Genomic DNA, 15,245 nt, shown 5'->3' on the forward strand with positions numbered 1-15,245 from the left:
TACAATGATTTTGTATCATCCCATGTGGCCATCATTGTTTTCTTCTTTGGATCACCTTTCTTGAAGTCCATTTTAACAAAGGGAAAGTCAATTTTTGATGTGGTCATGTTTGTTGCACTCAAACCATCTGACATTTCTAGAACTTTCTTGTTGTTGAATGTCCCTTCTAGAGAAGTTCCTTCTTGGTCATTTTCTTCTTCTAAGAAATCTTTTTACTCTTTTGGTTAAGAATGCTAATTCTTCTTCATCTTCCTTAGAAGGCTCATCATCATTGTTCTCAACGTCAGACATTACTTCTAAGTTTAGTGCTTTGGATTGATTCCTTGTCTTGATTTTCTGAGAGGCCTTGAGCGCTATGATCTTCCCTTTAGGCGATTGTGTTTCATCCATCAGCTCTTGCTTATGGACCTTCAGGTAACCAATGAGTTCATCAATAGCCAAGGTTTTCAAAATTTTGGCTTCTGTTATGCTTTAGATTTTGGGTAGACTCCTTGAAATATTCTTGATTCTTTGATGTGTTGTATACTTTTCTCCCATAGTGTTATGTTCATTCACTATAGTAGTGAACCTTCCAAACATCTATTATATGGATTTGTTTTCCTGCATCTTAAACACCTTAAATTTGTGAGTCAAAATATTAATTATAGTGTCCTTTACCAAATTGGTGCCCCCATGTGTGGTTTTGAGTGTGTTCCAAATTTCTTGTGTTGTTTCACACTCTTTTACTTTGTCATACTCAAATCTACTCAAAGCACATGTCAAAAAGAACTTGGCTCTAAAGTTCAAAAAGACTTTGGCTTTGTCACCTAGAGTACATTTTTCTCTTCATTTGTTCATTTCTACTCCAACTTCAGTTCTCTTCTTTGGTTTGTAGGGACCAATCTATATAATGTCCCATAAATCTACATCCTAATATTCTAAAAATAACATCATTCTATCTTTCAAGTAGTAGAAATCTTTTCCATCAAAGTCGGGGGGTCTGTTGGTTGAGGCACCTTCAGGAATAAACACTGTTGGAGCTTGTACAACCATCACTTCTTCCAAGATGCTCCTCTCACACTATCAAGTGTGCTTAACCCATTTAATCTCTGATGTCAATTGAAGTGACAAAATACCAAGAAGGGGGGTTGAATTGGGGTTTTGAAAACTTTTTATGTTCCTTTGAAAACTAAAAGGTTTATGATGATAGTTCAGAATAAACTCCTTCAGAATGAAATTTTTTTCTAAACTCATAATAGAAATTCAAGTTGCTCAGAATGGAAATTCAAAAGTTTTGGAAAAAATAATAATTTTAAAGATAAACACTTTTGTTTCAAAGATGGGTGTTTAATAAAAGAAAATCATTCGGTTCAAATTCTAAGACTACTTTTCAGTCTTACCTAAAATTAAATTTCATGACACTAGTGATCAAATAGAATCAAGCATTATAAGTAGAATGAAATTACCAACAATGAGTAGAAAAAATTCATACATATATAATATCAAAAGGGATACAAAAGGGTACAAAGATTACATCCAATCCTTAAGAAAAACTAACCAATCATTGCGCAGAGCACAAGACTAACAAGAGAAATGATGAAGGAAGTGATCCACGGTCACAACTTTGCAATGTTTCGGCTCCACTATTCTTTTTCTCCTTCTTCTTCACTCTTTCTCTGTGTTTTTCACCGATTTTGTATCAGCAGGGTTCTTTTCTAACTTCCTAAACATGGCTATTTATAGAAAAGAGCCAACAGGTGCTGAGAAATTCACTTAGCTCGCCCAAGCGAATTTGTGACTTAGTGCTGAAGGCACCAATTCGCCCAAGCGAGCTTTAACTCACCCAGGCGAGTTGGTTGCTTATGGATGAAGAAATCTTATTAGCTCAGGCGAGCTGTAACTCTAAAATATTTTAAAATGATTATTTTGTCCTTCCTTTTAACTCTGTTTCTAGATCTAATAAACAACCATCAAAACCTACAAAATTATGGATGAATCTTTCATATTTAAACAAAAAACATTAGTAAATGTACAATATATATAAAACAACTAGATTTAAAGGTAGTTTATAAGAAAAACTATTACAATCGAAAGATAGGTGCTAACATTTTAATCCCAAAAATAACTGAAAGATGGCATTTATCATCTATGCAAAAGTAAAATGAAAGAGATACGGAAAAAGAGTGCACAAATATTTTCACCCTAACCTTGGGTTACGTCTAAGCAACAACAACAATTATTTTTTTTTATAAAACTAAAGATTCTTAAGCATCAATTGTGATACCTTAATCCCAACTAGGTTGGCACCAGGGCAAAACGACATCACATGCTAGCACTTCCTAAGTAAGTATTATTAAAAAAAGGCCAACAAAGAAGAAAAAGACAAAGAGTATAAGGGGGCGCAGGAGGCCGACCAACCCCACTAAGAGAGAAAATGAAAACTGGGCAAACCTATCCTTTCTCTAAAGAAAGGTTCCCTAATATAGTTGGGCAAAGATTACCACTAGTGAAATCTTTGATCCAAGACACCCAAGTTTTCCATTTTATCAGCACAACTATTTCCCTCTCAAAAAATGTGATAAATAATAAAATTCATAGATTTAGTACAAGCAACACAATTCATCCAACGTTTTCATAGCTACCAATGAACAATATAATAGTTCTTAAATGCCATAGTAACTAAGGACAAGTCACTTTCTAACCAAAGGCTCCTCCAACCCTTAGAAATAGCAAGTTCAATAGCCTCCATGGCACCAATAAGTTTAGTGTTGATTGGGAAAGAAACTCCAATGTGAAGAGAAAAAGGCTATCCTAAAATAGCCTTTGAAATCTCTAAAGTGACAAAAATATCAATAGAAAATGTTGAATTGGGATTTTGTAAACTTCTAAGCTTCCTTTGAAAACAAAATTTTATCAACCCCATTACAAAATGCTTTTCTATATCACTATAAACAATTCTTTTATTTATATTTATTTAATTTTATATACAACTTATTAGTCGTTATCATCACCATCTTCATAATTTTAATGCATTTATTTTGAAATTGAATTTCCAATTTAATCTTCTAAATTTTATCATCCCAAATAATCTTTTAAAAACCAAACACAAAAATAATCACATTTACTCCTTAAAAATCTTATCTTATATAACATAATTAATATATCACCAATAATTTTCAATAATTAATATTATAAAAAATATTCATATTCATATAACCACATGAGTATAATTTTGAAATTTGAACGTCCTATAAGCTACCTGATTATATAAAATAAAAAAAATTATATAGAAATCATTCGAGTGCATATCTAAACCATCTATTTATTTATTTGTTTTTTTTTCTTATTTTAAAATTTTGTATCGTATCATTAATTTATGTTTTTATATTTTTTTTACCATGGTATAGATGTTTTCCTTTCGACACGAGTCTTTTGTATCTTACTCTTTGTCCTTTTATTTTTATTATTATTAGATTTTGGTATAGGTGATTTTTTCATTATGAAATAAAATTTATTTTTGTTTTATGAGAATGGAGAATGGAGAAAAGAGAAGAGCGAGCATAAGGCATGCAACTAAAAAGCAGCAATATTACACCCGTTGACCGTTTCTTTGCCTCCAAAAATCCATAACGGTAGCCAACCTCTCTTTCTTTCCTTCTTTTTCTCTCTTTCACTTGCTCTGCCCCCGGACACCGAAACGCAACCACAAACCAAAAAAATCAGCACCAAACCAAACGAAAACGAAAAATTCAATCGAAGGGCACTTTCATCCATCACCCAATCCCTGTTTTGATGCCAATGTGCCGCCGCCATGGAACGCAGGAAAACGCTCACGATGAACTGGGACGGCCTCGGCGACGTTGACGACGACGACACCTTCTTCGAGTCCTACAACCGCCTCTCCACCGCCGCTCCCCTTGACCTCCCTTCTTCTTCCGACGATGACGACGACGATGATTTCGATGATCCCCGCCTCTCCTTCGTCTCTGCTGCCTCGTCTCTTCAGTCACGAAAAAACAGGGCCCCTCCGCCGACCGACACCGCTTCAGATTACGGCATATGGATGGCTGCCCCCGTGTCAATCACCGAGAGGCGAAAGCGATTGCTCCACGGCATGGGCCTAGACGACGACCACAAGGAGTTCTCAAAAGCCACGAACGTAGTTTCAAAGAAGATCGACTCTGCTCCTTCTTCTAACTCCTCTGAGAAAAAATCAATACTTTTAACTACTTCCTTGCCGGTTACTATTCCACCTTCGGATTCTTCTGTTTCGGAACACAAAAAAACAGAGCAGTCCTCTGTTCATTTAGTTCTCGTTCGTTCTCGTTCCGAGGGAGACGTCGATTTGTTCTCCATGGAGAGGTCGAGGAAGGAAAATTTCATCGGGAAGCAGTCGAAGCAGCGGCTTACGAGAACCGCCACGGAGGTGGCCTTCCCGCGCGGAGGAAACGGAACCGGAGGCAGAGCGGTGGTGAGAGATTCCGACGACGCAGCAACCTCAAAGCGAAGCGTGGCGAAATTGGAGAACTCGGGAGTGGGAGCGTTTTTCTTGATTAGAAATCTGGACACCGGGAAGGAGTTCATTGTGAATGAGTACGGCAAAAACGGAGCGTGGAATAGGCTGAGTGATTTGCAGACGGGGAAGCAGTTAACGATGGAGGAGTTCGAGAGGACGGTGGGGAAGTCGCGCGTGGTGAACCAGCTTATGAGGCGTGCGCATACAGGTAGGGTGTTCATGATCTGACTATTTAGTTAACTGTAACAATAATTAGTTTTTAAAATAATGAGTATATAATTAATTATGAATAAATTACTTAAATAATAAGTTATATCTAAAATTAATTATATAACTTATAAAAAAATATTTAAAATATGTATTTTTATTTAACTGATTACAGTTTTATAATCATAACTATCTTTAAATAAACAAATTATTTAAAATATTCATAACTATGAAATTGGATATAATTTTATACTTATCTAGTTATATAAAACTAGATATATAGTTATTTTCTTAAAACTAATTTTGTTCAACATCCCTTCAAGCAGGAAGCAACCACAACGACGGTTTGTCGCGCAAGCTTTCTTCGAGCTCTTACATTTCGAGGAGTTTGAGGATGAGCAAGAGAAGAGGTGCTGCGTTGTTGAAGAACATTAAAGGCGTGGCGAGCGGGTTCATCGGCGAGCGAGAGCCGATAACGATGCCGGTGCCGGTGATGGAGGCGAAGAATCAGTGGGTGAGAGTTCGGCAGACTGGGAAAGCGCACAAGGAGCTCTCTGCTTTGCATCTGTGTCAGGAGTTTCAGGCTCACGAGGGGTGCGTGTGGACGATTAGGTTTAGTTTGGATGGACGGTATCTGGCGAGTGCGGGAGAGGATAGGGTGATTCACGTGTGGGAAGTGCAGGAGTGTGAGGTTATGTCTCTCAGGCCTGACGAGGGAAGTCTCACTCCTCTTCACCCCTCGCTTCTTGCATCGTCCAGTGAGACTCCTTCTTTGTCTAGTGAGAAGAAGAAGAAAGGGAAATTCGGAAGCAAAAGAGGCACAGCCATCCCTGAATATGTTCATGTTCCTGAAACTGTCTTCTCACTTTCCGACAAGCCGCATTGCTCTTTTCGTGGCCATTTAGATGATGTTTTGGATTTGTCTTGGTCTAAATCTCAGGTACAGCTTACAACATACCAACTCCCTTTCGTTTGCATTTCTTAAAGAAAAGAGATAAGATAAGTGATTTATGGATATGATTGCTTATGTGATACTATTATAACAAGAGAAAGATCGATGACGAGAAATGAAAGATGAGTAATAGCCTAATAGGTGAGATTACTGTTTGGGTGGCGACAGAATAATTACTCTCTATGGGTGTGTTTGTTTGGAAGAAGAGAAATAAAAGAAAGAAAAATCTTATATTTTATTTAGTGAAACTCATATCTCTTACATTTTACTTTAATTCAGAAAAAAATCTATTTCTTTTTTTTTTTCTTTCTACTAAACCAAACTCGCCTTAAAAATTGGTGTGTGAATGCAATGATGCCGTAACTTAAAGATTTTTTGTCCTCGTGACTGCACCTTGTTATCCAAGTTTTCTGCAATAACAAAGATCATGGCAATATTGAAACCATCACTGCAATTTAAAATGTTGCCTATAACATATACATGCGAATTGTTTCTCAGGGTACAAAATTTATTGTGTTTTATTGCATGCAAGAAGTGATAATAAGAAGATCAAAGTTTTGATCGGTTTTCATTTTCAATTGCAGTTACTTCTCTCATCTTCGATGGATAAAACAGTCAGATTGTGGGATTTGGAAACTAAGACTTGCTTGAACATGTTTGCCCATAATGACTATGGTGAGGGTGAAATGCTTGACTCTGGTCTATTATTTAAATATTCTATATGATTTTTAAGCCTTAGGATGGTATGCATGTGTTGGAAATAAGAAAGAAAAATCAACAAAGACACCACAAAATGAAGGCCGAAACTCTAATGCTTTATTTCGTAATTTCAAATCTTTAAATACAAAAGATTCATAACAGAAAATAATGACAAATAAACTTACCCATTAATTTGTAACAGTCCATAAACTCACATACAACATGAAATTGTAACAGATACAACAGTATAAATTCTACCATAAACTCTAATAAATTATAATAAATATAGGTACTGATTCACATTCTGAACATGCTGCATAGGACTTTCAGTTAATTACATTTTGTTGGCTTCTTGTTTGATGAGGGATTGGATATTGCAGTAACCTGCATACAATTCAATCCTATCCACGATGATTATTTCATCAGTGGTTCGCTCGATGCTAAGGTCAGAATATGGAACATCCCTGAACGCCAAGTCGTGAATTGGACTGATATCCACGAAATGATTACTGCAGTGTCTTATACACCTGACGGTCAGGTATGGTACCATTTCCTATTTGGAGTTATATCTTCATATAATCAAATATCTAATTATATAACTCCAAGAGAATCTTAGTTTGCCTTATGTGGAAAGAACTTGCCATATCAATGTATAATTGTTAAGTTAACTTGGTTAAGCAAAATAAATAAAATGATAAACTAAATGCAAATAACAATTATGCATTGGTTTCGATCCTTGTTCTTATTTGCTCGTTATTATTATTATTATTGTAGGGTGCTCTGGTTGGTTCCCTTAAAGGGAGTTGTCGTACATATAGGACAGAAGGTATTAGATACTCCACTAGTTTATTCTTTATATTTTTATTTCTACTAGAACCATCTTAGAGTCTAATTAAAAATTTACCATATCGTCCAACTCATAATTTAAGCTCATTAAATCAAGTTGTTAATTTCCCATTTCTTTACGGTGAACCAGATTGCATACTAACTCAAACTGGCACAATTGAGATTCGACACAAGAAGAAATCCCAACTACGAAAGGTCACTGGTTTCCAGGTAATTCTTATCTCCATGTGCCATAAACCGGATTCGGTTTGATGTAAGGAAAGCAAATTTACTGGCTTTGTATCTTTACAGTTTGCTCCAGGCAAACCATCAGAAGTTCTTGTCACTTCAGCCGATTCCAGGATAAGAATTTTGGAGAGTTCAGAGGTCGTTCAAAAGTACAAAGGTGCTGCATAACATCTTCTGCTATGTTCCGAATTTGTTTTAGTACTACAGAAAGATTTTGATAGCTTATGCCTTATGACATTTGTCATACAAAAATTGCATTAAAAATTATAAGCTTAAATATGTATTTAATCCCTAATAAATATTTAATTTTTGTATTTGTTTTCTAATAAATTTTTGTTTTACATTGAATCCCTAATAAAACAACTTTATTTTTTGTCCTTAATATTTTGTTTTAATATCTGATAAATTAACGAATTTTGTGTTTGCTCTCTAATAAATGAGCAAATTTTATTTTAGTTCCAACTAATAAAATATGAAAAAACATATCATGGAAAAAATATAAAATTCATCAATTTATCATAGACTAAAAACTAAAAAAATGAAAATGATCAAAAATAAAATTATTATTTTATTGGAAATTCAATGCAATACAGATATTTATTAATAAACAAACACAAAAATCTGATATTTATTAAGGATCGAAAACATTTTTAAATCAAAATTATAACTTTTGTTTCTGCATGATATCCTATATTGGTGTTGAACATCAACAGGTTTTCGAAATGCAAACAGCTCAATTGCAGCTTCATTTAGTCCAGATGGGAGATACATTATAAGTGCCAGTGAAGATTCTCAAGTATATATCTGGAAGCATGAAGAGCATAGAAGTGGAGGCAGTGGAAAGGGTAGAAATGTGCTAGTTACCCGTTCTCACGAGCACTTCCATTGTAAAGATGTTTCAGTAGCAATACCATGGCCGTGTACCATAAGAGGTGATCCTCCTCTAGTGCCAACACATCATTCCAAAAGACATTCAAAACGTTCTCAGGCACCTTCTAATTGCATAGAAGACACATCATCGCCATCTGCTACAAACAGTAAGAGAACGCTTCCACCCCTTCCCAACAAGAAGAGTAATAATAACCATGCCACAGAAGGTGCTTCAAATTCCCCAAGGGAAGACCCTGCAGCAATTTCACACACAGAATCCGGACTTAATGATTCGTTTGTAAACAGTAAGAGAATGATGCCACAATCTCCGATGAAAGCTAACTGCCACACTGCAGGGGATGAAGACATCGAAGCAATTTCACGAACAGATTCAGGATTTAGTGATTCATTTAGTTCTGGCTCATCCTCAGTTAGGTGTGGTGATTCACCTTCTTCATCATGGTCCTCTTCTTATTCATTGTTGGACAGTAGCCATGTTTCTTCCACAGTTCTTCCTTCAGCATGGGGCTTGGTAATTGTCACGGCTGGGTTTGGAGGTGAAATCAAATGTTATCAAAATTTCGGGTTGCCTAAAAGGATGGGTAGGCAACCCCATCTTTTTGGAGGCCATAACAGTTCTTCTCATGGCAACACCTAGAAGATTTTCTTTTTCTCTTTATTCAAATTTAAATGTAGGATTGACACATGATGAAATTCTCAATTTTTCTTGATTATTTTTTTGGTCTTAAACTCTCTGGTTCATAAGGGGAAATGAACCCTAACTAATCCGAAATTTGGTCATGAGATAAGTAAAACCTGACTAAGAATTGTCGATCAACCTTAACTTTAACACATTAAACACTTATACCCAATTACTTGAGATTGTAGCATTTAGTGGCAATGTTGATACATGTATACCTCTGCATGGCAATAACTTCACATTGTTGTAAACTATAAAGTTAGTGACAAAACCGTTGTAGATGTATACAAGAAATGAAAATTACATTCAAATTTTTTTAGACCAGAGACGAAAAAGTGAAAACTAAAAATTCCAGACATCAAACATTTTGTTCAGTTCTCGTGAATTTGTATCTCAAACAGAATTTGTACATGTAGCTCAATGTGTGCTTGATATCCTTATATTGTTGTATAGTAAGTGAGCGACAGAAAAGTTAATACAAAAATAAGTATACAACAATGGAAGTGATGTTGAAAGTTGACATACAAAGGGGGTAGGATTGAAGATTGGATAAATTACAAAGTACTGTTTCTTGTACTTTCTACCAACAATAGGGTGTGGATACTCAGAATCTGCCTAAATTCATTTGGTCCTACTTCTACCACATCAATCCAAGTATCTATTCCCTACAACTTTCTCGACTTGATGATAACTAGTTTAATTTATTCAAATCTACTTGCCTATAAAATTGTTTTCTTCTTTTTCTTTTCATTTCACATCCCTTGAAATGAACAATGTTTTTAGCGGAAAGGAATTCTTGTGAAGTAGCATGTCTCTATATTGTACACTTATAAAGGAAATGGAAAAAAAAGGGAGCGTAGCTGTTGTCACTTCCTGTTTAATTTATCTCAACTTGTATAGATGGAAGAAAATTTCCAAATAAGTTTCCTTATTGATTATGGACTCTATCTGCCGGGTATAGTCTAAAATTTTCACTAAAATCCGTCTCAGATGTGACTGCTTGATAGGAGCTATCTTAGTTTGGCAACAAGATTATTTGGTTGAGACTTGAGAGAGTTACATCTGACCAATGGTCTTTTCAATCCTCCTGTTCCTTTTCACCAACTCTAATGCGACCTTTCAGGTATTATTTGCAAGCACAACAGTTTTTTGTTTTTTGTTTTACTATACTATTGGTATGAAGTAATTCTCGTTAGAAATAATGACTAATTTTCATCACAGACCATGAGCACATACAAGGTGAGTATTCTCCTCTCAACAAGATTTATTTCATATTCAAGGATCAACCAAAATTAAACCCTAAATCATTTGCTTAAGGGATACAAATTGCTACCACTTATGCTAATCATTGTTGATTCATGCACAACAGTTTTAAACATGTTCTGAACGGGAATTTCAGCTATGATAATAAGAGGAATAAAGTTTAGTGGTTGTTTGACTTTCAAAGGAAATTGAATTTCTTCGACACCACTCTAAAGTAGTTCTAACAACTGATCTCATGAAAACACAGAAAATATAGATTTCAGTTTCTAGTTGAATCAGACAATGTAGCAACACCTAATCAAACAAACCAACAATGTTCTTTCATCCCTCTATATATAGCTTACAACTTAGCCAATTGAATACACAAAACAGAACAAACGCAACAGTTTCATTATCGAACATCTCATAGAATTTCTAATTTGTCTATCCATTAGCATGTTTTCAGCAAAAGAGAAAAATGGGCGTTGACCATCTTTCTTCTCTTATATCTCAACCATTCTTTCTTTTCTCATTGAATATATTTTGTCTTCATCAACTTGCACTAGCTGGCACTATCAGGCACTATCATTTTGATGTACTTACTCTTTTAAGAGAATCAGTTCCTCTATTCTCTTGCAATTTCATCAAAACCATATTCACATCACAGACATAAATATAAATAGATTGCATTCTACACTTACTCTCTTCTACCCCCTTTTTTTTATCTAAGGTACTGGGTTACAGATGCAGATAAAGTACCAAAATGAGACTAATGACTAATGAGAATCACATAACATTGACTTATAACATACCATGGTACAAAGTACTAATCTTAAGTTGATACGTCACTACTAATTACTATTTTCAGGATAATGATGGAATTCTGATAACACAAGCCTTCCAAATGTCTCTGATTCCTACACTATTGATGTACTACCAGGGTCATTCTTATAACATGTTACCTAAAAATGCCACACACCAGTTGTGTGGATAAAATTGTGGAGAAAGAACTTAAACTCACCAGTACTTTAAGAAACAAGCATAGATGACTCGAATTTTTAATAAGAGAAGTGCTAGTAATACATTTTCTAATACACTTTCAACTTATCTGTTGAAAAAATTGTGTTGCTAGTGTTTCTCTTTTAAACGAAATTAACACTTCTTTTATCTGCAAGTTTTGTCTTAATCAAACAGAAACTATATCAACTAAAACGAGATATTTCTAAATTTAATATAGAAGATTGGACTATGGCAGATACATTCAAGCTTGGGAAGAGATACCTTCTCTGTTTGATCAATGTTGCACTCAATGATGAACTCTTATTCAGCATTGCAAATCACAGCCCTCAGTCGTTGAAGCAGATCCCATTTATGCCAAACCATTTGAGACCAACACTATTCTTATAGCTCCTGGACAAACCACTAATGTTCTTCTCAGAACCATATCTCATAACCCAATGCAACATTCTTTATGGCTGCTAGGCCATATGTGACAACTCCACTGTTACCGGTATCTTGGAATATGAAATTCCGTCACGCTTTCTTCACAAAACAACTTCCATGAACAACCTTTCACTCTTTAAGCCTTAATGACCTCCCTGCTCTTAATGACACTTCATTTGCAATTGCAACAACCTTCACCCACAAGCTCCATAGCCTTGCAACTTCACAGTTTCCTTGTAATGTCCCCCAAAAAGTTAATAAGCACTTTTTCTTCACCGTTGGTCTTGGAACGAGTCTCTGTCGATCCGCATAATCAAACTTGCCAGGGACCTAATGGAGCCATGTGTCTATCACACTCCCAACCACAACACTTCTTCAAGCCCATTTTTTTGGGAAATCCAATGGAATTTACTCACTTGATTTTCCAATTAACCCTTTAATGTCATTCGACTACACAGGCACCCCACCAAACAACACCATGGTGACCAATGGGACAAAGTTGGAGGTTCTTCCTTTCAACACAAGTGTAGAGCTTGTTATGCAGGACACCAACATTCTTGGTGCCGAAAGTCACCCTCTCAATTTGCATGGGTTCAACTTCTCTATGGGTTGGCTAAGGTTTTGGTAACATCGATCCATATAAGGATCCTGCAAACTTCAATCTTGTTGGCCCAATTGAAAGGAACACAGTGGGAAGTACCTTCTTGTGGCTGGGTCGCCATTCGTTTCTTAGCAGATAACCTAGGTTAGTGTCCCTTGTTTCTTGCTTTGCACAAAACCATATTCTCATTTGATTTACTACTTTCTACATGTAATACACCGTTTTTCATTAAATAATTTTAAAAGGATTTTATTTAAAAATAAATAGAATTTAAAAAAAAATATTTGGCTTTTATTTAATTAAAAAAGTGTTTTAGAAAGAAAAAAATGTTTATTTAGTTATCATGGTAAAATAGAGTGTTTTTTTATAAAATAATAAAATAAGAAAAAAATTAAGCATATAATAGGCTAACATTATCCAAGGATATAAATAACTCTTTTAGCCATGAGTTTTTACAAAACATTTCTACACTTCTTTCTTTTTCTTTTTTTTTTTCTCTGAGTTCAAGAATCCTAACAGAGCAATCGGAAAAGGAGCTCTAGATAGCACCGAAAATGTCATCATTGCTAACGGAGAATGCTTAAACGACTACCTTAAGATAAGGGATGAGTTACTCACGCTTGGAGATTAGAATGAACATGTATAGGAATCCCGAGAGAATTAATTTTGGGTTGTTTTATGAAATTCAATTTTGTTCTCATACTCTTAAGAACTTGCTTCTACTTGAAATTTGGTTAGAAGCGTTGAATTAATCGATTATTTAACCTAGTAATTGAATGTCAAATCTAGTTTCAGAAGAAGTAAAGATTTGTAGCTTAGGATAATTAATTGTCTTATTTGATAATCGATTACCTAACACCTAGAGACAAAGAGAAGCTCTTTGTGTGATTCTATAATCAAAAAATGCATATCAAATGGGATTTTGAAAAACTAATCGATTACTTGATTTTATAATTGACTAGATCTATTTTAACTATCAAAATTTATAAATACCCCTATGTGTTTTCTTTATTAAAGACTCTTGATACGGTTAGTCTTAGAGAAAAACATTTCAAGAGAGTCTTCTAAAAGAATTGCACTGCATTTTGTCTAAAGATTGAATTTGATCAATGAATCATTCATTCAACCATCATGAATTGATCATCTTGTGAAGAAAAATTGAAGATTGATAAAGATCTACACATTTTCAAGTGTATTCAATCTTTTAGATTATGTTTCTTGGCGAGAGTTACCAAGAGGGTTAGAGAATTGATAGACTTTCAATTCTGAGTCTTTTCTTGTAGGGTTCAAGAGAAAGATTTGATTTTTATTATAGAATTGTGTGTGTATAGTGTTTGTACTTGTTTTCTCTATATAGCGGAAGTTCTGAGAGGACTTAGAACAACTGGAAGTAGGTACAGATTGAACTAAACTAGTATAAACTCTTGTGTGATTCTCTCATTCTCTAAACTCTTAGTCTTAAACTCATCTTGGTATTGGAATTTATCTCAAGGGCCATCATAAAAGATTATATTTTTTACACATGTTAGAAACGTAGAAGTTTCTGGTTTATTATGATCTTTTGAAGAAACTTTGATTGATTTAAAGGGGTTGTTTTTAATCTGTATTAAGAACAAATTGATAAAGATTGAGAGAATCTATTCAACCCTCCCTTCTAAATTACTGCCTAATCCAACAATTGGTATCAAAGCTAGGGTCTTGAAAATTAATCAAGATTTTGTCAAAAGATTCTGATCATGGCTTGGAATTAATTGTCATTCTCTGAGGGTCCATCCATTAACAGACCACCATTGTTTTGTGGTACGAACTACCCCTTTTGGAAAAGTTCAGATGAAAATCTTCATGGAGTTTGTTAATAGAGCCATTTGGAGTGCAGTGGTGAATGGATATATCATTCCAAAACCATGTAGTTAATAACAAGATAGTAGAAAAACCTTATGAATCTTGGTCACAAGAAGAAATTCGAAAAGGTGAATATGATTCCAAGGTAATAAACATTATACATTCCTCATTAAATGCCGATGAGCTTTTCAGGGCGTTTGTATGTACACTGCTAAAGAGATGTGTGATTTAATCCAAGTCACACATGAAGGAACACTGAAACTAAGGAGAGCTCAGAAGAATTCGCTTATCCAAGAATACAAAAACTTTAGGATGAAGCAAGGGGAAACTATAAGTGATGTGCAAAAAACACATATTGTAAACCATCTCAAGGATCTTGGAAATATTTTTGAAGAAGAAGAGATCAATGTCAAGGTGTTGAAATCCCTCAACAAAGCATGACAGTCAAAGGTCACAACTATTTCTGAATCAAAAGATCTTGCTACTATGGCATATGATGAGTTGTTTGGGAAGTTGAGGGAGTATGAAATGGACTTGACAAGAATGGATGAAGAAGAAGCTATAGATAAGAAGAATAAAGGTTTAGCATTGAAGACCAGCATTCCATCAAGTGGAAAAAGTGAGGATGACAATGCAGAAGGGTTAGATGCTAAAAATTTGAACTTGCTTGTAAGAAGGCTCAAAAAGTTCCTCAAGAAAAAGAGGGACTTTAGAAATGGAACCTTTTAGCCAAAGAGGAATCTCAAGAAGGGTAAACCATATTCCTCCAATGGCTTTACTTGCTTCAAGTGTGGAAAGACAAGCCACATCAAAGTAGACTGCCCCATCTACCAAAAGAAGCAAGAAGGAAAAAAGAAAAATAAGGGTTCATTCAAGAAGAAGAAGAAGGCATATGTTGCTTGGGATGACAATGAATCAACAACATCCATTGATAATAATGAAGAGAAAGAAGTAAATTTGTGCTTGATGGCTACAAATGAAGTTGAGAGTGAGGTAAACATTTTAGATTTGGAAGTTGATGATAACTATGATTAGCTACTACATGCTTTCAATGAAATACATGAAGAAGCACAAAATTTGTCTATTGCAAATAATCTTCTAAAAGGAAAACTGAAGTGGC

At 34.9% G+C, this 15,245-nt stretch overlaps 1 protein-coding gene and 1 long non-coding RNA gene across 2 annotated transcripts; one reads left to right on the top strand and one right to left on the bottom strand.

Moving 5' to 3' along the window:
* Positions 1 to 3,251: 3,251 nt before the first annotated feature.
* On the top strand, positions 3,252 to 9,031 carry LOC100779364 (WD repeat-containing protein 44). The gene is made up of 8 exons (XM_026128010.2): positions 3,252 to 4,703; positions 5,029 to 5,642; positions 6,239 to 6,329; positions 6,734 to 6,891; positions 7,128 to 7,179; positions 7,330 to 7,409; positions 7,491 to 7,584; positions 8,141 to 9,031. The coding sequence occupies exons 1-8, from the start codon at positions 3,791 to 3,793 to the stop codon at positions 8,953 to 8,955; spliced, it is 2,817 nt and encodes a 938-aa protein (XP_025983795.1). The 5' UTR covers positions 3,252 to 3,790; the 3' UTR covers positions 8,956 to 9,031.
* LOC121174537 (uncharacterized) lies at positions 7,973 to 12,476 on the bottom strand. The gene is made up of 2 exons (XR_005890676.1): positions 11,521 to 12,476; positions 7,973 to 8,842 (listed from the first exon to the last, which is right to left on the bottom strand). It is a non-coding gene; the product is annotated as an uncharacterized lncRNA (long non-coding RNA).
* Positions 12,477 to 15,245: the final 2,769 nt, after the last annotated feature.

The sequence above is a fragment of the Glycine max genome, chromosome 3 (genome assembly GCF_000004515.6).
Source record: "Glycine max cultivar Williams 82 chromosome 3, Glycine_max_v4.0, whole genome shotgun sequence".
NCBI lineage: Eukaryota > Viridiplantae > Streptophyta > Magnoliopsida > Fabales > Fabaceae > Glycine > Glycine max.